Source organism: Tenrec ecaudatus, chromosome 1 (genome assembly GCF_050624435.1).
Source record: "Tenrec ecaudatus isolate mTenEca1 chromosome 1, mTenEca1.hap1, whole genome shotgun sequence".
NCBI classification, from domain to species: Eukaryota; Metazoa; Chordata; class Mammalia; order Afrosoricida; family Tenrecidae; genus Tenrec; species Tenrec ecaudatus.
The window spans coordinates 13197441-13216456 of NC_134530.1; the positions used below are offsets into that span (position 1 = coordinate 13197441).

Below are 19016 nucleotides of genomic sequence, written 5' to 3' on the forward strand. Positions count from 1 at the left end.
GCCTTTCTGGCAAAGGGTCTCTGGCAGCATCCCGAATCCTCAACGAAACGCTTTGATTCTTAAACGTTGCTTTAATTTATAAATTAGTAAGGGTTGATGGGGGAAAGGGGGTGAGCTGATACCAAGGGCTCAAGTAGAAAATGTTTTGAGAATGCTGATGGCAACAAATGTACAAATGTGCTTGACACAACGGATGGATGGATGGATTGTGGTAAGAGTTGTACGAGGCCCCAATAAAATGATTTAATTTTTTTAAGTTGCTTTTTACCACTCCTTGAGGCTTGAAACAATCGGGTTCAATATTGACACGGCTGGCGTGTTTGGTTTTTAACTGTGGGGACTTGAAATTGCCCTTCGATTGGACCAAGCCCTTTTCCTAAAAGGATGTGTCAATATTTATGCCCAAGTCCAGGATTCTGCGTCAGCTGGGTTTAAAGGTGGTGTGGTTCGCAATTCATCCCACAAAAACATAAGAGAATTTTGGGTTGTACTCACGCTAAGAGTTACCTATAAATCTGCTGGTGGCCGTTTTTAAAATCCTCGACAAACTCTACACACTCAGAATTAAATGTAAAAAGCTATGTAGATACTATTCCTGGAGAGGTTAAAAACCAACAAAACCTCCCAATTTTTTTCCTTTGGAAGGAGAGGGAAACTTGATTGGACTTTTTTCGCAGAGCTTTTAAACAGCCAAGTGAGAAACAGCCGCAGTTACGAGTCAAGGAAGCGCTCTGCAAGCGCATTTCCAATTTAGGCAGTGAGCTCTCCACCGGTGGGTGACGAAAATACAACCGGGCCGGCGGCCTGCCAAGGCCGTCAGGGCTTCAGGGGTTAAGCAGGCGATGTCTCGTCGGGCTTTGGAAACTCCTCCTCCCTCGGCGAGGCGAAGATATTTGAAAATCACCCCACTGCAGACTCCGCCCCTGCGAGAAAGCGCCCGTTGAAAGACTGCCAAGGACTCGTGTCCCGCGTGCAGTTGCCGCCCGGCCGCGCTAAGTTCGGGTCTCCAGCCGGGACGCAGCGGACCGCGGGCTAAGCGAGAGTGACGGACTCCGGGGCAGGCGGAGAGCATGGGGCCGCGAGGCTGGACGCTGCGCTGCGCCGTCGCACTGCTCCTCGCCGCGGCGGCGGCTGCAGGTGAGGCTGGCTCCGGACGTCCCGCGAGCGCGCGCGGCTCGGCGGTGCGGGGTGAAGCCCTCCGGGCGCGCGCGTATGGTGGGTCGTGCGTGTCCGAGTGCGTCTGTGAGCGCGGTGGAAATCCACACGTGTGTCTGGACCGTCAAAGTGAAAATTCACTCTGGACTTGACCCGAGGTCCTTCCCAGACGTTTGTAAAGAGCACTTGGAGGGGCGCGCGGTTTAGGGGGGGCTCTGCGGACTCAGGGCGCTGCCGGGTCCTTTTCCATAGGGCGGGACCGGGACCTCCGGCTCTGAGAGGGATCCGCCCTCGGGATCCTTCAGGACCAGAGCGATCCAGAGATCCTCAGCCGTGGCCCAGCAGCCCCACCTGGGGGTCCTCGCGAGCCCCCCACCCTGTTCCCTAGGCGCTGGTCCGCGGGCAGGGGGATCCTGAGGCGGCAAAGCTGGCTTTGTCCAGCCCGGGGCGCAGCCACCTCCCTAAGCTGGACGCATCCTTCGCGGCACCTCGTGTGCACCAGTGTCCCGGGCCAACGCCTCCGGCTCCGGCCCCGCCCCTTCAATCCCATTGGCTGCGGCTCGAACATGCGAGCCTCGAGCCACTCCCCTCGACCAATGCGAGGCAGGGACTGGGGAGGCGCGCGCGGCGCGGGGCGGAGATTGCTTACGCAGAGGGCGCTGGCGCTGGACCTCGTTCGCTGGGAGGAAACCCGCGAGGCGCCTCGTCCGTTCTCGGGGGGTCACCTGTCAACAAAGGAAGCGACACCTCCTGAGCCCGGTAGCCCCCTCACGAACTTGCACCAGGCGGCCGCCGAGGGCCTGCTCCGTGGCTAGGCCTCCGTCCGGACGGTGTCCGTGGGGGCGCCCGTCCCGGAAACATTCACCACCGCGCGTCCAGGGCTGGCCTCGCTAATTGCAAGGCGGAAACGTTCCCTCCCCAACTCTCCCGCCCCTTAAGGGTCCCTGGCGGAATGGCGGCGTGCACTTTCCCAAACCCCTAGGGCCGAGTCTTCCCGGATCTGGTGGGCAGCGGCTGCCCTGCGACCCGTCCCCGGCATGGTCATCTGTTCAGATGGACGTTTTCTTTGCGGGGCGGGAGGGAGCTTCCCGTGCAGATTTGGGTAAGAAGCTAGGCTAGTTAGTGCGTGATGCTGAGACCTGCGCTCCTGTGAAGTTGTAGACGCAGCCCGCCCAGCCCTGGACTACAAATAAATGGCCAGTTCCTTGCCCGCTTGGGAGGGCCAGCTTGGCCTGTGGGACAATGCGGCTATCTGATGAACTCCTTGTCCAGGAAGCTAAGTGTCTATTGGGGTGGGGGGTTTGAGGGCGGATTCTGGAATCTACCTGAGTCACATCAACTTCTGCTGGAGAGGAGATGGGTGGGGCACAGGGTACAAACACTGCAGGGGATTCTTGGGCAATGGCCCCTGCCCACTTGTATGAAGCCTGGCTTGCTGGGAACCTCACTGGATCAGAAGAAATATTGCTGGGAAGTCTTGTGCAAGGCGGTGGGTGTCCTCATTGCAGTTTCCTCTCTGCTGATGCGCTTGATCTTCTGTTCCCCAGGAGGCTACACACTACACTTCCTGAGAGCTGGCAGCTGCTTGTTAATCCCCTTGCTCAGTTAGCCTGTGTGGGCGACCCTAGCTGCTCTAGCTTGCCCCTTGGCTGTCTTCAAGGCCACTTCTGGGAAATGGCTGTGAACAGAGGGGGTAGAGATGTGGGATGCACTCCTTCACTGAGATCCGAATCAGCTTGTGTGAGATAAGACCACACTGTGACCACACTGTGAAGTCCAAGTCAGCCGGCTGTAGCTGTCTTCCCCCAGGGGATTCATCTGCCATCGCCTGCCACTGTTCTGCCAGGGAACGTTGGCAAAAGATGGGGAGAGCTTTCTGGAGACCAGGTAGATTATGGGTCATTCAGGCCCAGAGGTTAAGTGCTTGGCTGCCAGCTGAAAGAATGGTGGTTTGAACCCGCAGTGCCTCTTCTGAAGAAAATTGGGGGACGGACTATGTTCGCAAAGATGACAGCATTGGAAATCCTATGGGAGCGGTTCTACCCTGTACTATAGGGCCCTGTGAGTCAGAATCAAGGTGACAGGCTGTATATATCATTCTCCACCCCCCCTCCCCACCCCCACCCTCCCCGTTCCTGCTGCTTCAGTTCCTCCCCTATAAGGTGTAATCCCAGATGCTTTTGTGGCCCTGAACAAGCCTTCCCCTCATATTCCACATTCTCCCCTTTGACAGCATTTATGCTTCGCCTAGCCCTTGTTGCTAAGAGACTGGTAGTAATCAAGACAGGCAGTAAACTGTCTCTAAGAGACAGGTGACCTCTTCCCCCAAAGAGTAGGCTGATCTAGTCAAGACAAGATCTAGCTCACCTGTGGGGGAAATACCTCCCAACCCACCTGTTTCCCAACAAAACACCGGCCAAAAGATTTCCAGCTGTTCCTTTCTTTCCGCCAGCCTCTGGGGCAAAGAAATCCTGGAGAACAGCCACCACCTCATTTGCAAGCCAACAGTCAAAAAGCAGAAATGCTTATTCTCCTTTTTCTGTTTCTATAACCTTGTTCGTTGCTTCTCACCCGTGACACCTGAAGTCTGAGGGGGCTGCGATTCAAAGCTTGGGGTGAGATGTCTTTGGGTTGTGGTATTTCCATCACAACTAGTTCCCCTTGCTCAGGAAGGTCTGGACTGATCTGGGGACACCGGCATGGCGTGAAGGGCTGTCTAGTCAGTGTTGGGGTGGGGGGGGCCCTTAATGGCTAGAGAAGGGGTTCTATTTATGCCTCTTCAAATGGGCCTTAAAGGTGTTTACTACAAGGAGCCCTGGTGCACAATTGTTCAGTCTGGACTGTGAACCCAAAAGTCAAGGGCTCAAACCCATCTTGTGGGGCAGGTCTACTCTGCCCTGCTCTGGTTTTATAGGTGTTTGCTCATGTTCCTGGTCATGCTGTGGCACGTTCACTAGGGCCTTAAGCAAAGGCTGAGAGGCTAGAGGGCGAATGATAGCTAACCCTCTGCGGTGACTGGTGGACTAGCTGTGGGGTGATGGTAGGTCCCTCCTCTAAGCTGCTCAGGGCCAATGCTTTTTGCCTGCCACTTCCTCCTTTCCTATTATCTTTTGGGAGAGTCTCAGAATTACAAATGCTTTTGTCTCACTCTTTTTTTTTTTTTGCTACGATAGTGGGGAGTATGAGTCATTTCCTCCTTGTACGCTTGATTCAGCTGTGAGTCAGTGGGGGTGTGGGGGTGCTGCGTTGTGGAAGCACTGCTGAGGGAGACATCCTGTCGCAGGGATCAGTCATTGAGCAATGATGTCTTTGAGCACAGCAGATTCCAAAGCTCAACCACCCCATTCTGCCTTCCTCTCTGTCTTGACCCCCCCCCCCACCACCACTTCCTCCTTTGTCACCTGGGCTCTAGACCATGGCCCTGTTTCCTTACCTGCTATTCTATTAAGTGAACAATACCACCTGAGTCTTATTTTAAGGATCCAGGCCAGTGTTGCCCCAAGTTGGCAATCCCTCACCCCTTAGTAGAGGGGAGGGGTATTGGAAATATCTAAGAGGGTTGCAAAAGCAGATATCTATATTTTGTATATCTATATTGGACTTTCTACTCCCGTAAAGAGTTACAGTCTCAGAAACTCACAAGGGCAGTGCTACCCTGTCCTGTAGGGTCACTAGGAGTCGATATCAACTAGATGGCAGCATGTTTTCTTGGTTTTTTAAATTAATTAAAAGTTAATTTTATTGGAGGCTCTTACAACTCTTATAACAACCCAGACATCAATTGTATCAAGCATATTTGTACATATGTTGCCATCATTGTTTTCTAAACATTTACTTTCAACATGAACCCTTGGTATCAACTCCTCTTTTTTCCTTCCTCTCCCCTCCCACCGGCAGCATGTTTTTAAAAATACTTTATCCTGAATGATGCTTTGGTGTAAAGGTTTTTCATTGTCGAGGCACTGAGTAATTTTTTTTTCTGGAAAAGGGGGCCATATTCCAAGTAAGTTTGGGAACCTATGATCTAGGCCAGTGGTCCTCACCTCTCCTAATGCCGCGACCCTTTCATACAGTTCCTCATGTTGTGGTGACCCCCAACCATAACATTATCTTCATTGCCGCTTCATAACTGTCATTTTGCTACTGTTTTCAATCGTCCTGTAAATAAATATCTGATATGCAGGCTGTACTTTCATTGTTACAAATTGAACATAATTAAACATAATTAAGGCATAGTGATTAATCACAAAGCAATATGTACTTAAATATTGTGAAATATTTATGTGTTTTCTGATGGTCTTAGGCGACCCTTGTGAAAGGGTCGTTTGACCACTAAAGGGGTCATGACCCCCAGGTTGAGAACTGCTGATCTAGGCAGAGCTGCTCACACACGTTCTAGGAAATAGGGGCTTCGTTTGATGCTCCTGTAAGGAGCCCCAGAGTTGGAATTGACAGACGGCATACAAACACACTATTGCCCCATTTTAGACAGAAAGAAACTGAGGGCCCAGAAGGATCAAGGCAGTTGTCCAAGTCCTTCTAGTTGAGGGGCCTGGGAAGCCATGTCAGTCAGCTCTAGCAGCCGGTGAGGCAGCCACCTCAGCCCACTGCCTCCCTGGGAAGCGACACAGAAGTGCTGAGCAAGCCACCAAGATCGAAATGGGTGCCAATTGCCATCAGTTGGTTCTGACTCATGAAGACCCCGTGTGTGCAAAGTAGAATTCTGCTTCATCGGATTTTCAGAAGCAGATCACCAAGCCTGCCTTCCCAGGTGCCTTTGGGTGGGGTAGTACCCCAGCGTTTAACCAGTCACACCACCTACCGCCCAAGATAAAGAGCCAAGTCTTTCTTCCCTGGGCCCCTTTATCCAAAATGCCAAAGCAGATTTCTTGCTGCCCGATAACTCAAATAATAACTTGAAAAGAGAAAGAATGAAAACAACATTTCAGAAATAAAAACGACTATTTAAAAAACTTGCCAAAGGATTGAACTTGTTAAAAAAAAAAAGACTCATTCAAGTAGACGCACCCGGAAGGATAGCTCAGTGGACCTCCCTCAAGTCCAGGGAGAGATGGTCTTTTAGTGGGGTCTTCCCCAAGTCATCAAAAGGTCATGACTGACATCAGGTCACAGATAATCAGAACCCACTTAGCTTTTCGGAACATCTGCTGCCTGTGAGAGGAGCCCCCGGCTGGTATAGTTCGCTCTGTCTTGGGTGCTTGCTGCAAGGTCAGCAGTTCGAAACCACCAGCCGCTCTGAAGAAGGAAAATGAGTTTTTTTGTTCCTGTTAAGAATCGCAGTCTCAGAACCTCTCTGGGGAAGTTTCATCTTGTCTTCTAGGGCCCCTGTGTTGAGTCCAAATGGACTATGGAAAACCCTTCCTACACACTGGGGATAGGTGCGCTCCCCTGTGATGGGACACTGTACTTTTTAAACCACGGAACATTAGTAAACCACAACCAACTGGGCTTTCAGTCTTGGATCGTCTAATTCCCCTTTTCGCCCAACCCCGTGCAGGATCAAGAGTGGGTGAAATTTTCAAGGGTGTCGGGATCTCTGCCCCTGTCTACCCCAATTAGAAGGACCAAAGTCAACTAAGACCTTTTGGGAGAGTATAAACTCACTGCCACCGAGGCGATTCCGACTCAAAGGACTCTCTAGCACAGTGTAGAGCTGCCCATGCGGATTTCTTTTCTTTAAATCATTGTGTTGGGGACTCGCAGAGCTCTTCTAACATCCATACATCAGTTGTATCACGCATATTTGTACATATGTTGCCATCATCGTTTCCAAAACATTTTCTACTTGAGCCCTTAGTATAACCTCTTTTTCCCCTCCCTCCCCCACACTTGTGAAGCCTTGATCAATTATATATTATTATTATTACTTCGTATCTTACACTCAGAAATCCATGTGGACTTCCGAGAGGAAACCTTTCTGGGAGTAGGACACCTCCTCTTTCTCCCCCTGGGAAGGTATCACTCGCTCAAACTGCTGCCAAGTCAATTTCGATTCATAGAGACCCTCCAGGACAGGGTAGAACTGCCCCTGGGGATTTCTGAGGGTGGAGCTCTTTACAGAAGCAGACAGCTGAGAGTCTGAAAAATCAAGATGAGTCCACACGGCTGTTCCCACAATGTGCTCAAGGATAACGGCGCTGGTGAGGGTAGCTTAGGATCGAGCTGCACTTTGTCCCATTGTGAGTCAGTCAGAGCCCACTTACAGCACGTAGTTACTGACTTCCTATTCGCTCACTGTTTTTCTTTTAAGACTAAAATATGCTTTGAAAAAAGAAAAGACTAAAGTAGTGTTAAAAGGAAACCAAACAGGGGTGGTGTGTGCAGTCGACATTCCCATTCAACAGCCAACACGCAGAAGTCCTCTGGGACCTCATCTGAGGGGCCACACACCTTCCACCCCTTTCTGCTTGTTAGAAGCAAGTCACTGCATCGAGCTCTCACCTGGAGAGGGTGTTGGGCTTTGCGTTTTCAAGGGAGCCTCACAGGATTGGTGATCTTAAACTACCGCAGCTGTTGGTTCCTCCTTTTCCCGATTGTGAGAGAGACTCTGTTGGCTCTCCATGATGGCAGGTTTTGTTGGATATCCTTGTGCTAATGCTTCTCCCAGAGCCAATCTTGGACTGACTCCACCCCGTTACTCCCCTGAAAGATGGAGGGTGAAAGAGTACTCTTCTCCCCAAGCCCTTTCCTAGTGTGGTGATAAACTCACTGCCATTGAATCCATTCTGACTCTTATCAACCCTATGGACAGAGAAGAATTGTCCCCATGGATTTACAAGGCTGTAAAGATTCATGGGTTTGAACTGCTGACCTTGTGGTTAGCAACCCAACACACAGCTCATAGCCCCACCAAGGCTCCTTGATTGTGTGATGATGTCGTTGAGACACTTACCATTGCCTGGTCCTGCAGCATCCTCACAATTGTTGCTTTGTGTTTAAGCCCATTGTTGCAGCCTCTGTGTCAATCCATCTCCTTGGGTCTTCCCTCCCCCCTGCCGAGGATGCTGTCCTTCTCCAAGGACTGGTCTCCTGACAACATGTCCCAAGTACATGAGACGAAATCTCGCCATCCTGGCCTCTCAGGAGCCAAACTCTCAGTTTTCTTCGCCAGCACCACAGTTCACAGGCATCCGTTCTTGTTTAGTCTTCTACGGTCAATGTCCAGGTTTCACATGAATCTGAGACCATTGAAAATACCACTTAGGTCAGGAGCGCTTGAGTCTGCGAAGTAACACCCTTGCTTTGTAACACTTTTATTGTTGTTGCGCTTTCTTTTCAACACGAAAGAAGCCTTTTGCAACACACTTACCTAATGCAGCACGTCTTTTGCAACACACTACACGTCTTTTGTTCTCTCTTCCATAAGCCTGGATCGTGGATCCAAGCAAGAAGAAATCCTTGACAACTTCAGTCTTTTCTCCATACCTGATGATGTGAAGATTATGGTTTTCTTTACATGGAGTTATAATCCATACGGGAGGCCTCCATCCTTGACCTTCATCAGGAAATGCTTCAAGTTCTCCTCATTTCCAGTAAGCCAGCTTGTGTCATCTGCAGATTGTAGGTCATTTATAAGCCTTCCTCCAACCCCGATGCCATTTGCTCTCCATGCAGTCCAGCTTCTCTGATGATTTGCTCAGCACACAGATTCAATCGGGATGGCGAGAGGATCCAACTCTGACACACCCCCCTTTCAAGTTCCACAGAAGCACAAGGAAGACCAAACAAAAAACAACTCTCAGTCTTAGAGTCATAGCGACCCTGTAGGGTAGGGTAGCGCTGCCCCTCTGGTTTTCTGAGATGGGCGCTGTTTGCCGGACTAGAAAGACTCATCTCTCTCCCATGGAGTGGCTGATGATTTCTAACTAGTGACCTCGTTAGTCGCACCTAACCACTGTGTCACCAGGGCTGAAATTACGTGGTCTGAAACTCCCATTTGTCTCGAGACTGTCCATCTTTTTGGGGGACGACCAAGTCGAATGCTTTTGCATAGTCAGTAAAGCACAGTAAACATCTTTCTGGTTTTTTTGGCTCTGAGCTGAGATCCAGCGAGATCCAGCTGGATCCAGCTGAGATCCAAGTACTGCTGCAGCCATCGCTGGATGATCTTCAGCAAAATTGTACTTGCGTGTGGGATTATTAATGGTAAAGATATTTTTCTATAATTTGAGCATTCTGTTGGGTCACCTTTCTTTGAAATGGGTACAAATCTTGATATTTTTTTTGTCAGTTGGTCAAGTAGCTGTCTTTCAAATGTCCTCCAGTCAGCGGGTGAGTGCTTTCAGTGCTTGTTGAAACATCTCAAATGATGTTCTAGCAATTTCTATAGCCTTGTGTTTTTTTCAGTACAACTTGAATTTCGTCCTTCAGCACCGCTGCTGCTTCGTCATCTGCTACCTTTTGAACTAGTGGAATGTCAACTCATTCTTTTTGATACGGTGACCCTGTCTTCTTTCCATCTGCTTTTCATGCTTCTTGCATCATTTAATATTGGCCGTGGAACTTTTTAAGATGGAAAAAATGTTTTTCCCTGTGAGTTCATTCATTTTAAGATCGTCTGAATATGCTCTTTCTTTTTGGTTTTCTAATGCTATGTCTTTGCACATTTTGTTTTACTATTTTGCTTTGTCTTCTCGGGCTGCCTTTGGACTTTGCTGTTCAGCTCTTTAACTTCATCCTGTCTTCCATTTGCCTTAGCCATTCTCTGATTTAGAAAAAGTTTTGGAGTTTCTCCTGACACCTACTTGGATCTTTTCTTCCTCTCCTGTATGTCTACTGACCATTTGTGGTTTTCTTCCTGCATGATGTTCTTGATGTTCTGTCTTTAGTGTTCAATGTGTTGATCTGTCCTTGAGAAGCTCTCGGAATTCTGATGGATACGGAACGTCGTATAATGGCTCTCATGGACTTCACTTTCTTTGGCTTTTTCCTGAACTTACAGATGAGCAATTGATGGTCTGTTCCATTATCAGAACCCAGCCTGGTTTTAGCCGCTGATATTGACCTTGTTCATCATCTCTTCCCACAGATGTAGTCGATTTGGTTTTGTGTCTTTCTGGAGATGTCTGCGTGTCTAGTGGCCGTCTTTATTGTTGAAAAAAGGTATTTGCTACGAAGAAGTCATTGGTCTTGCAAAATTCTAGCGCGCATCCTCAGCAGCTTCATTTCCCTCACCCAGTCCATAGTTTCCAATCTCTGCCCCTTCCTCTTAGTTTCTAACGTTTGCATTCCAATTGCCAATAATCAGCAATCCATCTCGGTTGTCAACATCCGACTGAAGATGCTGGTAGAATTCTTCAATTTCTGCATCACTGGCTGTAGTGGTCGGTGTGTAAATTTTAATAATCGTTTATCGACTGGATGTTTTTAAGTAGATAGATATTGCCCTTTCATGACAGCATCGTGCTTTAAGCTTGATCTTGAATGTCCTTTTGGATGATAAATGTGTATGTCACCTGAATCTATGGTTCCCGGCATAGTAAACCAGGTGCTTTTCTGGTTCACAGTGACCTTTCTGTGAGGAGAGGAGTGGGGGAATGCCCTCTTAGGAGCCTTAGAGGGCACGTCACCCCATCGTTTTGTAAAGTCTGCGTCCGAGTTGAGCCAGACCCTTGTAGCCAAGCAAAAGGGAGCACGGCAGGTCCTGTGGGGGGCGTTGCATGCACATTGGGGCTAACGTGAAACATTATGGGATCCAGCCAGGAGGTCATTGGGGTGTTGAGGTGAAGGCGTGTCACCCGGGATTCTGAGAAAAGAGAAGGCCATTTCCTCCATGTTGTAACTCTTACTGCTGAGGGACAGGGTTAGTTGGTAAAGTCTGTGACCGCAAGGGCATCTTTTGCTTCCTCCCTAACAGAGAAGCTCTCTCCGGGCAGCAGTTTCCCGGGGCCACGTGGGTCCTTCCGTGAAGGTCCATGAGGAAAGCAGATGGGAAGAGGGAAAAGCAGTCACGGAGTCTCCGGAGGCTGGGATGGAAACTTCCAGGCCTGCTCTTCCTCCTCCCTTCTGGCTGTGGCCTGCTCCCTGGGCGGGCTCTCTGGGTGCTGACAGGTGAAGAATGTGGGGCACATGGCTCTTCTTTCTTCATGGAACTCACCCGTCCTTGCCCATTTTTTGTAAAGAGCAGAAATGTTCTAATTTATTAGTTTATGTACTCTTTAGCCACCAAGACTCCCCGCCTTACCCCGCCCTACCCCCCTGCCCCCCTCTGACAGCCCTTTCATTTTGTCATCACATTGAAACCGGCTTCTAAGGATGGCTCCCCAACTCTTGGACACCCACATCTCTGGGGTAGCGCTAGCTTTACAGACACGCTGTGAAGACATGACAGGGCCCCAGCCAGACCCCCCCTCCCCCCACCGCTAATGGCCTACACCTTCCAGGACTAATGGTACATGGGTCCGAAACGAAGAGGTGATCATCAGCACATTGTCATTGCTGCTAGACTTTATCTGGATGCCACCAATATTGTCCTCTACTGTCCTTTTCCTGTTCCAGGATCTACTTGGCCCTATCGGGGATTTGTTTGTTTGTCCCTCCACGCCCCCCACCCCTTCAGCTTAAAGGATCAGAAATACTCAGGATACAGTTCCGGTCAGGACAATCTCATCTCAGTCACACACACAAGACAGATCTCTCTGTCTGATCCCTCCTCTCTCAGTCAACTGACAACTTGGCCTCTGCCCTCTCTGGGTCAGTGTGACACAGTTCCTTCAGTTGCTGCCCGGGTGGGAAACCTGCTCCTCTGCTCGGTCTTGTGTTCTTGGTTCTATGGCATCTGCTGCTACTTTCCCACACGTTGCTTCACCAGTATCACAGCTGTCACCACATCAAAGAAACACTGCAGGAACTGCAGGGTTGGCTGGATCATCTCTCTCTCTCTCTCTCTCTCTCTCTCTCTCTCTTTTAACATAGGTTTATTGACATATAATTCACAATGTATTAAAAAGGGTTGATACATTCCTAACCCTTTGGTTTTCAAACATTTTAGAACACACACCTTGTTATAATTTCATGGGGAAGAATGAATACCAGACTTGTCCCAAGGAATTGGCGATTGAAGATGCCCCAAATGTCCAACTCTTCCCAGGTGCTCTTCTGCTCCGTCTACCACCCAGCCCTCCTCCCATGAGGATACCCTTTCCTGTCCCCAGTTGTGTGAGTTGCTATCATGTCCCACAGAAACTCAGGAAAGCGAGAGGCGACAGCGTGGTGGTGGGTGCTGTTCAGTCCCAGATCCAAAGGTCAGACGGAGGCCAGCCAAATGCCAGGGTGTGTTAGTCCGGGTAGACTAGAGAAACAAATTCATAGAGACTCATATGTGAATAAGAAAGAGGTTTATCTATAAGAGCAATTGAATATTAAGAACACATCACAGCCCAGTCCAGATCAAGTCCATAAGTCCAATATTAGCCCATATGTCCGATACCAATCTATGAAGTCCTCTTCAGACTCATGAAACACATGTAATGAAGCCAAATGCAGGAGGATCACAGGCCAGTGGGTGCAAAGTCAGTGGCGGTAGAAGCATTTCAGTGCTGGCAGGGGTCTCCATGTGGCTCCTCCAGTTCCCAGGGCTGCATCAGGGTAGGTCCATGTGGCTTCTCAGGGATGTCTCGTAGGAAGTCAGCCTTGTCAGTGGAGAGTCTTTGAGGGGGTGAGCAGAGTCTCTCCCACCTCCAAGGAGGAAAACCACATTTCCCAGAATTCTCAGGAGAAAGCCTCATTAGCAATGACCCGATTGGCAGACTAGACTCCACCTCTTCACTCTTAATCCTCCCAAGTCCCAAATTGACACCAGAATATGGAACTACCACAAGGGTCCAGAGCCTGATCCCAAAGATGCCCCCCAAACCACACCGGGTCTTCTTGCTCTATCAAAGCTCAGTCAGAAAACAGAGCTCTGTGGGACAGAACTGGACGGTGGCAACAGCATCGCTACTCCACCCAAGGAAAACAAAGGACGCTATCTAGTCACACCTTCTAGGGCAGCGGTTCTCAACCCTCCGAATGCCGCGACCCTTTCATACAGCTCCTTGTGTGGGGGTGATTAAAGTTATGTCCGTTGATACTTCGTCACTGTCATTTTGCTACTGTGATGAATCAGGTGACCAAAGGGGTCGCGACCCACAGGTTGAGAACCGCTGCTCTAGGGAGCGTCTTAAAGATGACCCGAGAGGAAGTAGGGGATGTGACTGACTCCCACCCTCATGCTGTCCGTCAGTCCTTTTGCAGAACTCCCTCCAAAGTGGGGTCCAGAATTCTACCACAGCTCACAGAAATTCAGGGCCATCGAGGGTGTGCCCACCTGCAGCGACCCTAGCACAGCAGAATGAAGCCCTGCCCCTTCCGGCGCCGTCCTTACAATGGTGCCCACATCTGAGCCCATGTCCGTCCAGCTCACTGCCTCTCTACTTGACCAAACATGATGTCCTTCCCCAGGGACCGGTCTCTCCTGATCACATGTCTCAAGTACCGTATGTAAAGATTAAGGCTAGAAGGGCCCTATTCTTAATTGACGGAAACCCAGACCCCTGATAGGATGCAGTCAATGAGTATGTCTTCCCACGTCTATTTATCCTTGAGATACCTGTATTAACAATACATTGTGTCCATTCGGAAACGCAGCCCTGTAAGGCAAAAGCCAAAATGTCAAGTTACCAAGGATGATGGTTGATCAGAGTGAAGTCATACCACCTTTAATACCACCTCCGTTCACATCTCAAGTCACAACATACCATCAGGGCATGGCTCATCTCTGGATTTCTTTTAATAGCACCTCTCTCGTTAGGCGAGTTGATTGAAGCTAATCTGCCAATCCACGACATGGGACACAGGCAAAGGGACAGCAGGTGGGAACACCACGAAACAGCAAACTGTCGGTCTCCGGCCGTTTCAGTCCATGACCAAGGAGCTCTGGTGCCGTCGTTGGTGATATGTTGAACTGCTAACTGAAAGGTTAGCAGTTTGAAATCACTAGCCACACTGAGCGAGAAAGATGAGGCTTTCAACTCCAATAAAGAGTCACAATCTCGGAAACCCCCAGGGGCAGTGCTACTCTGTCAGCATTGACTCGATGGCAGTGAGTTTGGTTTGGTTTGGTTTGGGAAGTCCCTCACCACGGCACATTCACGCATCCCCTCATACCCCATTGGCTTCAGCTTAGCCTCAGACCTAGCTGCAAGGAAGGCTGGGAAATGTTAGACCTTAGGTGGGCCGTGGGCCCACCTAAACCTTCGAGGTCTTCTTGTGTTTGTTTCGTGTGTTGTGGTAGATACATATATAGCCATGTCAACACTTTTTGCAGGTATAATTCACGGACATACATTACATTCCCATTGTCCGTTTCCAAGTGAAGGTCTTATTATTACCCGGAGGAGAACAGGTACCAGGGAATGTTTTTGAACAGCTTCTAATCCAAACCGCTGTCTCTGGCAGTTCTAATAGGTGGTTCCCAGGTACGGGTCACTCTCCACTTTGGATTCAAACACCTTCCAAGCTTTAAAAATTGTGGATAATTTGGATGTATTCAGTGGACTTGTCTTTTGTACTCGGGGTAGGGGGGTAGGGGGGCATGACACGAATTTTTTTTAAGGAGGCCTGGTAGCACTGTGGGTTAGGTGTTCGAAGACCATTTGAACCCCACTTGCCACACCATAGAGATACCCAGCCTCAGAAACTTCCCGTAGGCTCGCTGCGAGTTGGCACTGGGCCATGCTTGGAGTGGGTGAAATGCCCTTTGTTGCATGGGTTTCCTTTCCTGGGCATCGGGCTCTTTCTGGCTCCTCCTTCCGTTGGCAGGCTGGTGACTGCAGACAGTGTCTGACCCGACACGGATGGCTCTTCCACCCTCTTCCTTCTGTCTCTCAGGAGAAATCTGCTTGAGAAACGAGTTCCAGTGTGGAGACGGGCAATGCATCTCCTACAAGTGGATTTGTGACGGGAAGGCCGAGTGCCAGGATGGCTCCGACGAGTCCCAGGAGACGTGCTGTGAGTCCCGACCACGCCTTCACCCCCTCTCACCTTTTGTGATGATGGCAGGAGGGAGAGGAGGAGCAAGGTGGCCAGTGGATGGGTGGATGGATGGATGGATGGGTGGTTGGGTAGATGGATGGGTGGATGATTTGGTTGGTTAGATGGATGGATGATTGGTTGGTTAAGTGGATGGATGGGTAGATGGATGATTGGTTGGTTAAATGGATGGATGGGTGGTTGGATGGATGATGGATGGATGGGTGGTCGGGTGGATGGATGGGTGGGTGATTGGTTGGTTAGATAGACGGATGGATGGATGGATGGGTAGATGGATGATTGGTTGGTTAAATGGATGGCTGGATGGACGGATGGCGCTCCCTGGGAGGCAGAGAGAGAACATTGAACTAGGACGGCAGCCCTGCCTGGTGGTGTCATGCATCACACACTGGGCTTGCTAATCGCAAGGTCAAGAGTGTGACCTTGGGAGGAAATGGCTTAGTGCCCCAGTCAAAGCGTGACGGCCTCATACACCCATGGGGCAGTCCCCGCCTGCCCCCCCCCCCCCAGGTCCCTGTGAGCCAGGATTGACTCGATGGCATTGAGTTTTGTGGATTTTGCAAAGATGGGGCTGGCGAGGTGGACTAGTCTTCTCTGAGTTCAAGTTTGGTCCCGTATCCCCCATAGTGTCTGTCACCTGCAAGGCCAGTGACTTCAGCTGTGGGGGCCGCATCAACCGCTGCATTTCTCAGTTCTGGAGATGCGATGGCCAAGTGGACTGCGAGAATGGTTCAGACGAACTAGACTGTGGTGAGTGAGTCTGGACCCCCCACAGGGTGGCTCGGCCCAGTTTGGGCTTCCCGGGTGTGGTGCACACACGTATCCCGCCTCTGGAGGGGCAGCCCCGCTTTCCTCCCAGGCTGCCTTACACGTCTATCAACGCATCCCTTGACCAGGAGCAGGGATGCATGCTGCCTCCTCTACCCAACCACCCATCAACCACTGGGACTCAGAGAGTGTCACCGGGCTAGAGGTCCTGTGTGCAAGCAGACCAATAATGTGGGGCGACCCCGGTCACCAGGGACAGGAGGAAGGGGCGCAGGAGTGGAATCACTGCTTCAGGGGCACTGAGAAAAACCAGGAAATGGGCACTAGTGTTGGGTGTGTGATTTGGTGAGCATAATCCGTGTCGCTAAATTATGCCCGTGAAAATGTGGGCAGTGTTTTGTTCTCTATGTTTTTTACTAAAGAAGAAGATGGGGGTGGGAGCAGCAATATGGCCCAGAATCCTTGGCAAGAAGGCGCTTGGGAGCCGGTTGTGGGGTCGTGGCTTCTGTCTGGCTCTGGCTGTGTGCCGGCCACCTGAGATTGTGTTGTCACAATCGTCCAGGAAAGCATGTGCTGATGAGGAAACTGGGACCCAGAGAGGAGCTACTGCTTGGCCGTGTTGAAAGTCAGGCGGGTGCTGCCCTGGCCATGGCTCAGCTGGCAGGACCTTGACCATCAGCCTGTGTGCCCTCCAGATGCACACTGGCCAGCCAGGCCGCTTCATGGCACCATCTCCCTGTGGTGAACAGCAGGGGGGCCATCCCTGACCACCTCTGGCTTCCCCTATTGACCGAGAGACAGAGAGGTCAGGTGTGCCTTCATCCTCCAGCCTGCTGTACCTGTTCTGACACCAACCGTTCCGCTCACCCCACTCCACTGGGTGCTGGATGTCAGTGCCGTCGCCCCACAGGGGTCACAGACCGTACTCGGGACGAAGAGGGTCTACCAGGGAAGTTAACAGATACCACAAGGCAGGATCAGGACACAGGAGACAGACGTTAGTCTCCGCAGGCAGCAGCCATGTCTACCTCCGCTCCTCAGTTTGTTGCTCCGCCTTCCAGTCCCACAATCTCAGGCCAGATGGAGACAAGGAACACCATTGTCTCAGCACTGCTCCTCTTGCGAGTCTCTGTGGCACAATCGCCAACACGTCTGGCCTTGGCAGCCTCCTCAGACAGAGATCTTGGAGGTGGTCTCCCAGGGTCCCGGGACCTTGCTCTGTGTCCCACATGGCTCTTATAGCCTGAGGGATGGCCGGGCCGACTGCCCTGCCAGGAAAACTAAGCATATCACTTGGTTTGCAGCCTCGACTTAAGGTCAGGTCTCCATCCCCCTGTACCAGGCTGGGTGGTCTAGAGCCAGCCAGCGACTACAAGAAAGAAGGGGCCGGTGGTGGGTCTCCATGGTGACTGGGTCTTCCTCTTCCCGCCCCTCAGCTCCCAAGACGTGCTCTGGCGACGAGTTCCGCTGCCAGGACGGCAAGTGCATCTCGCCGCAGTTCGTCTGTGACTCGGAAGAGGACTGCACGGACGGCTCAGACGAGGTCAACTGCCCCGTGACCACGTGCGGCCCCGCCTACTTCCAGTGCAACTCCTCTGCCTGCATCCCTGACCTCTGGATCTGCGACGGCGACGCGGACTGCAAGGACAGCTCGGACGAGTGGGGCTGCAAGAGCCAAGACACGGGGCCCTGCTCCGCCCTGGAGTTCCACTGTGGCAGCGGGGAGTGTATCCATGCCAGCTGGCACTGTGACGGCGGCCCTGACTGCAGAGACAAGTCCGACGAGGAAGGCTGCGGTAGGGCCAGGTCCTGGGTACCAAGGGGCTGCTGCTGGGCAGCCTCTCTAGGTGGTTCAGGGAGCGCCCCCCACCCCAACCTTGATGATCATGTGAGGGAGACAGTAGTATCAACCGCCCAGGAATGATCCTGGTCCCAGGCTGGGCCTGTGTGACCTTGACTCAGGAGTCTTTCTCCCCAGTTCATGGTCTCCCTGCCCACTCCAGCGAATGGCGTCTCATTGCGTTGACCTGGGCGGGATGTGGGGAGTCCAGTCCCCTAGGGCACCGAGCACGTGCAGGCAGCTGGGGCATCTTAGGTTTTACTTCAAGTTGAGTAGCCCCATGGGAGGTGGTGCCTAAGATCTCCGGAGATGAGGAACCTAAAAAAAGCTTCTGACTCACAGCGACCCTCCAGGACAGTGGTTCTCAACCTGTGGGTCCCGACCCCTTTAGGGGGTCGATCGACGCTTTCCCAGGGGTTGCCCGATTCATCACAGTAACAAAATGACCGTGATGAAGTAGCAATGAAGATAACGATATGGTTGGGGGTCACCACCACATGAGGAACTGTACGAAAGTGTCGCGGCGTGAGGAAGGTTGAGAACCACTGATCTAGGACACTGTACTTTCCAGAGGCGCAGTCTCTCTCTGGGCCGCATCTTTATTCCAAGGAGCTGGGTTCGAAGCCCTGGCGCTCATAGCTTGGGCTCCGGCTCCCCGGGTGGAGATGTTCTTGTGTTAGAACCGAGGGCCCCGGGTGTCCCAGACCACTACGTGCTCAACTGGTGGCGAAAGTCTGTGGGCTGGAGGCCCCTCACCCAGAGGCACTAGAGGCAGGCGTGGCTGTTTCTTCAAGGTCACAGCCTGAGCTCTCGCTGGGGTTCGGTTGGTGCCAACTCCTTAGGAGGGGCTCCCGGTGGTCCCAGCCCTGGTCGTGCTCAGCTGCTCCTGAAAAGGTTGCGGGTGTGAGCTCCCCCCTGCCCCCCGCAGGTGCCTCCGAGGAAAAGTGAGGTTGACACTTCGATGGGGACCCACATAGACTCAGCAGGAGTCCGCATCGACGTGTCAGAAGCGCTGTGAATCCAGAGGGGATTGTCTGTGTGTGGAGGGGAGGGGTTTCCATCGTGACCCGTAATTGGACCTTGTTTGGAGGAGCCCTGGGATGAACCCAAAGGGATTTCAACCCCCTACAGCCACCAGCCACTCAGGGTGTGGGGGAGAAAGATGGGGCTGTCGGCCTCTGGAGAGGTTTAGGAGCTTGCA

General features: G+C 51.5%; 1 protein-coding gene across 1 annotated transcript in view; it reads left to right on the forward strand.

Annotated features, from left to right (window-relative positions):
- Window positions 1–915: 915 nt before the first annotated feature.
- The window catches only part of LDLR (low density lipoprotein receptor), a 34642-nt gene continuing 16541 nt past the window's right edge, over window positions 916–19016 (forward strand). Inside the window, exons 1-4 of the mRNA XM_075547221.1 lie at window positions 916–1137; window positions 15046–15165; window positions 15835–15957; window positions 17412–17771. Coding sequence (XP_075403336.1) covers window positions 1071–1137; window positions 15046–15165; window positions 15835–15957; window positions 17412–17771 — 670 coding nt within the window. The 5' untranslated portion in view covers window positions 916–1070. The remainder of the gene's footprint in view (window positions 1138–15045; window positions 15166–15834; window positions 15958–17411; window positions 17772–19016) is intronic.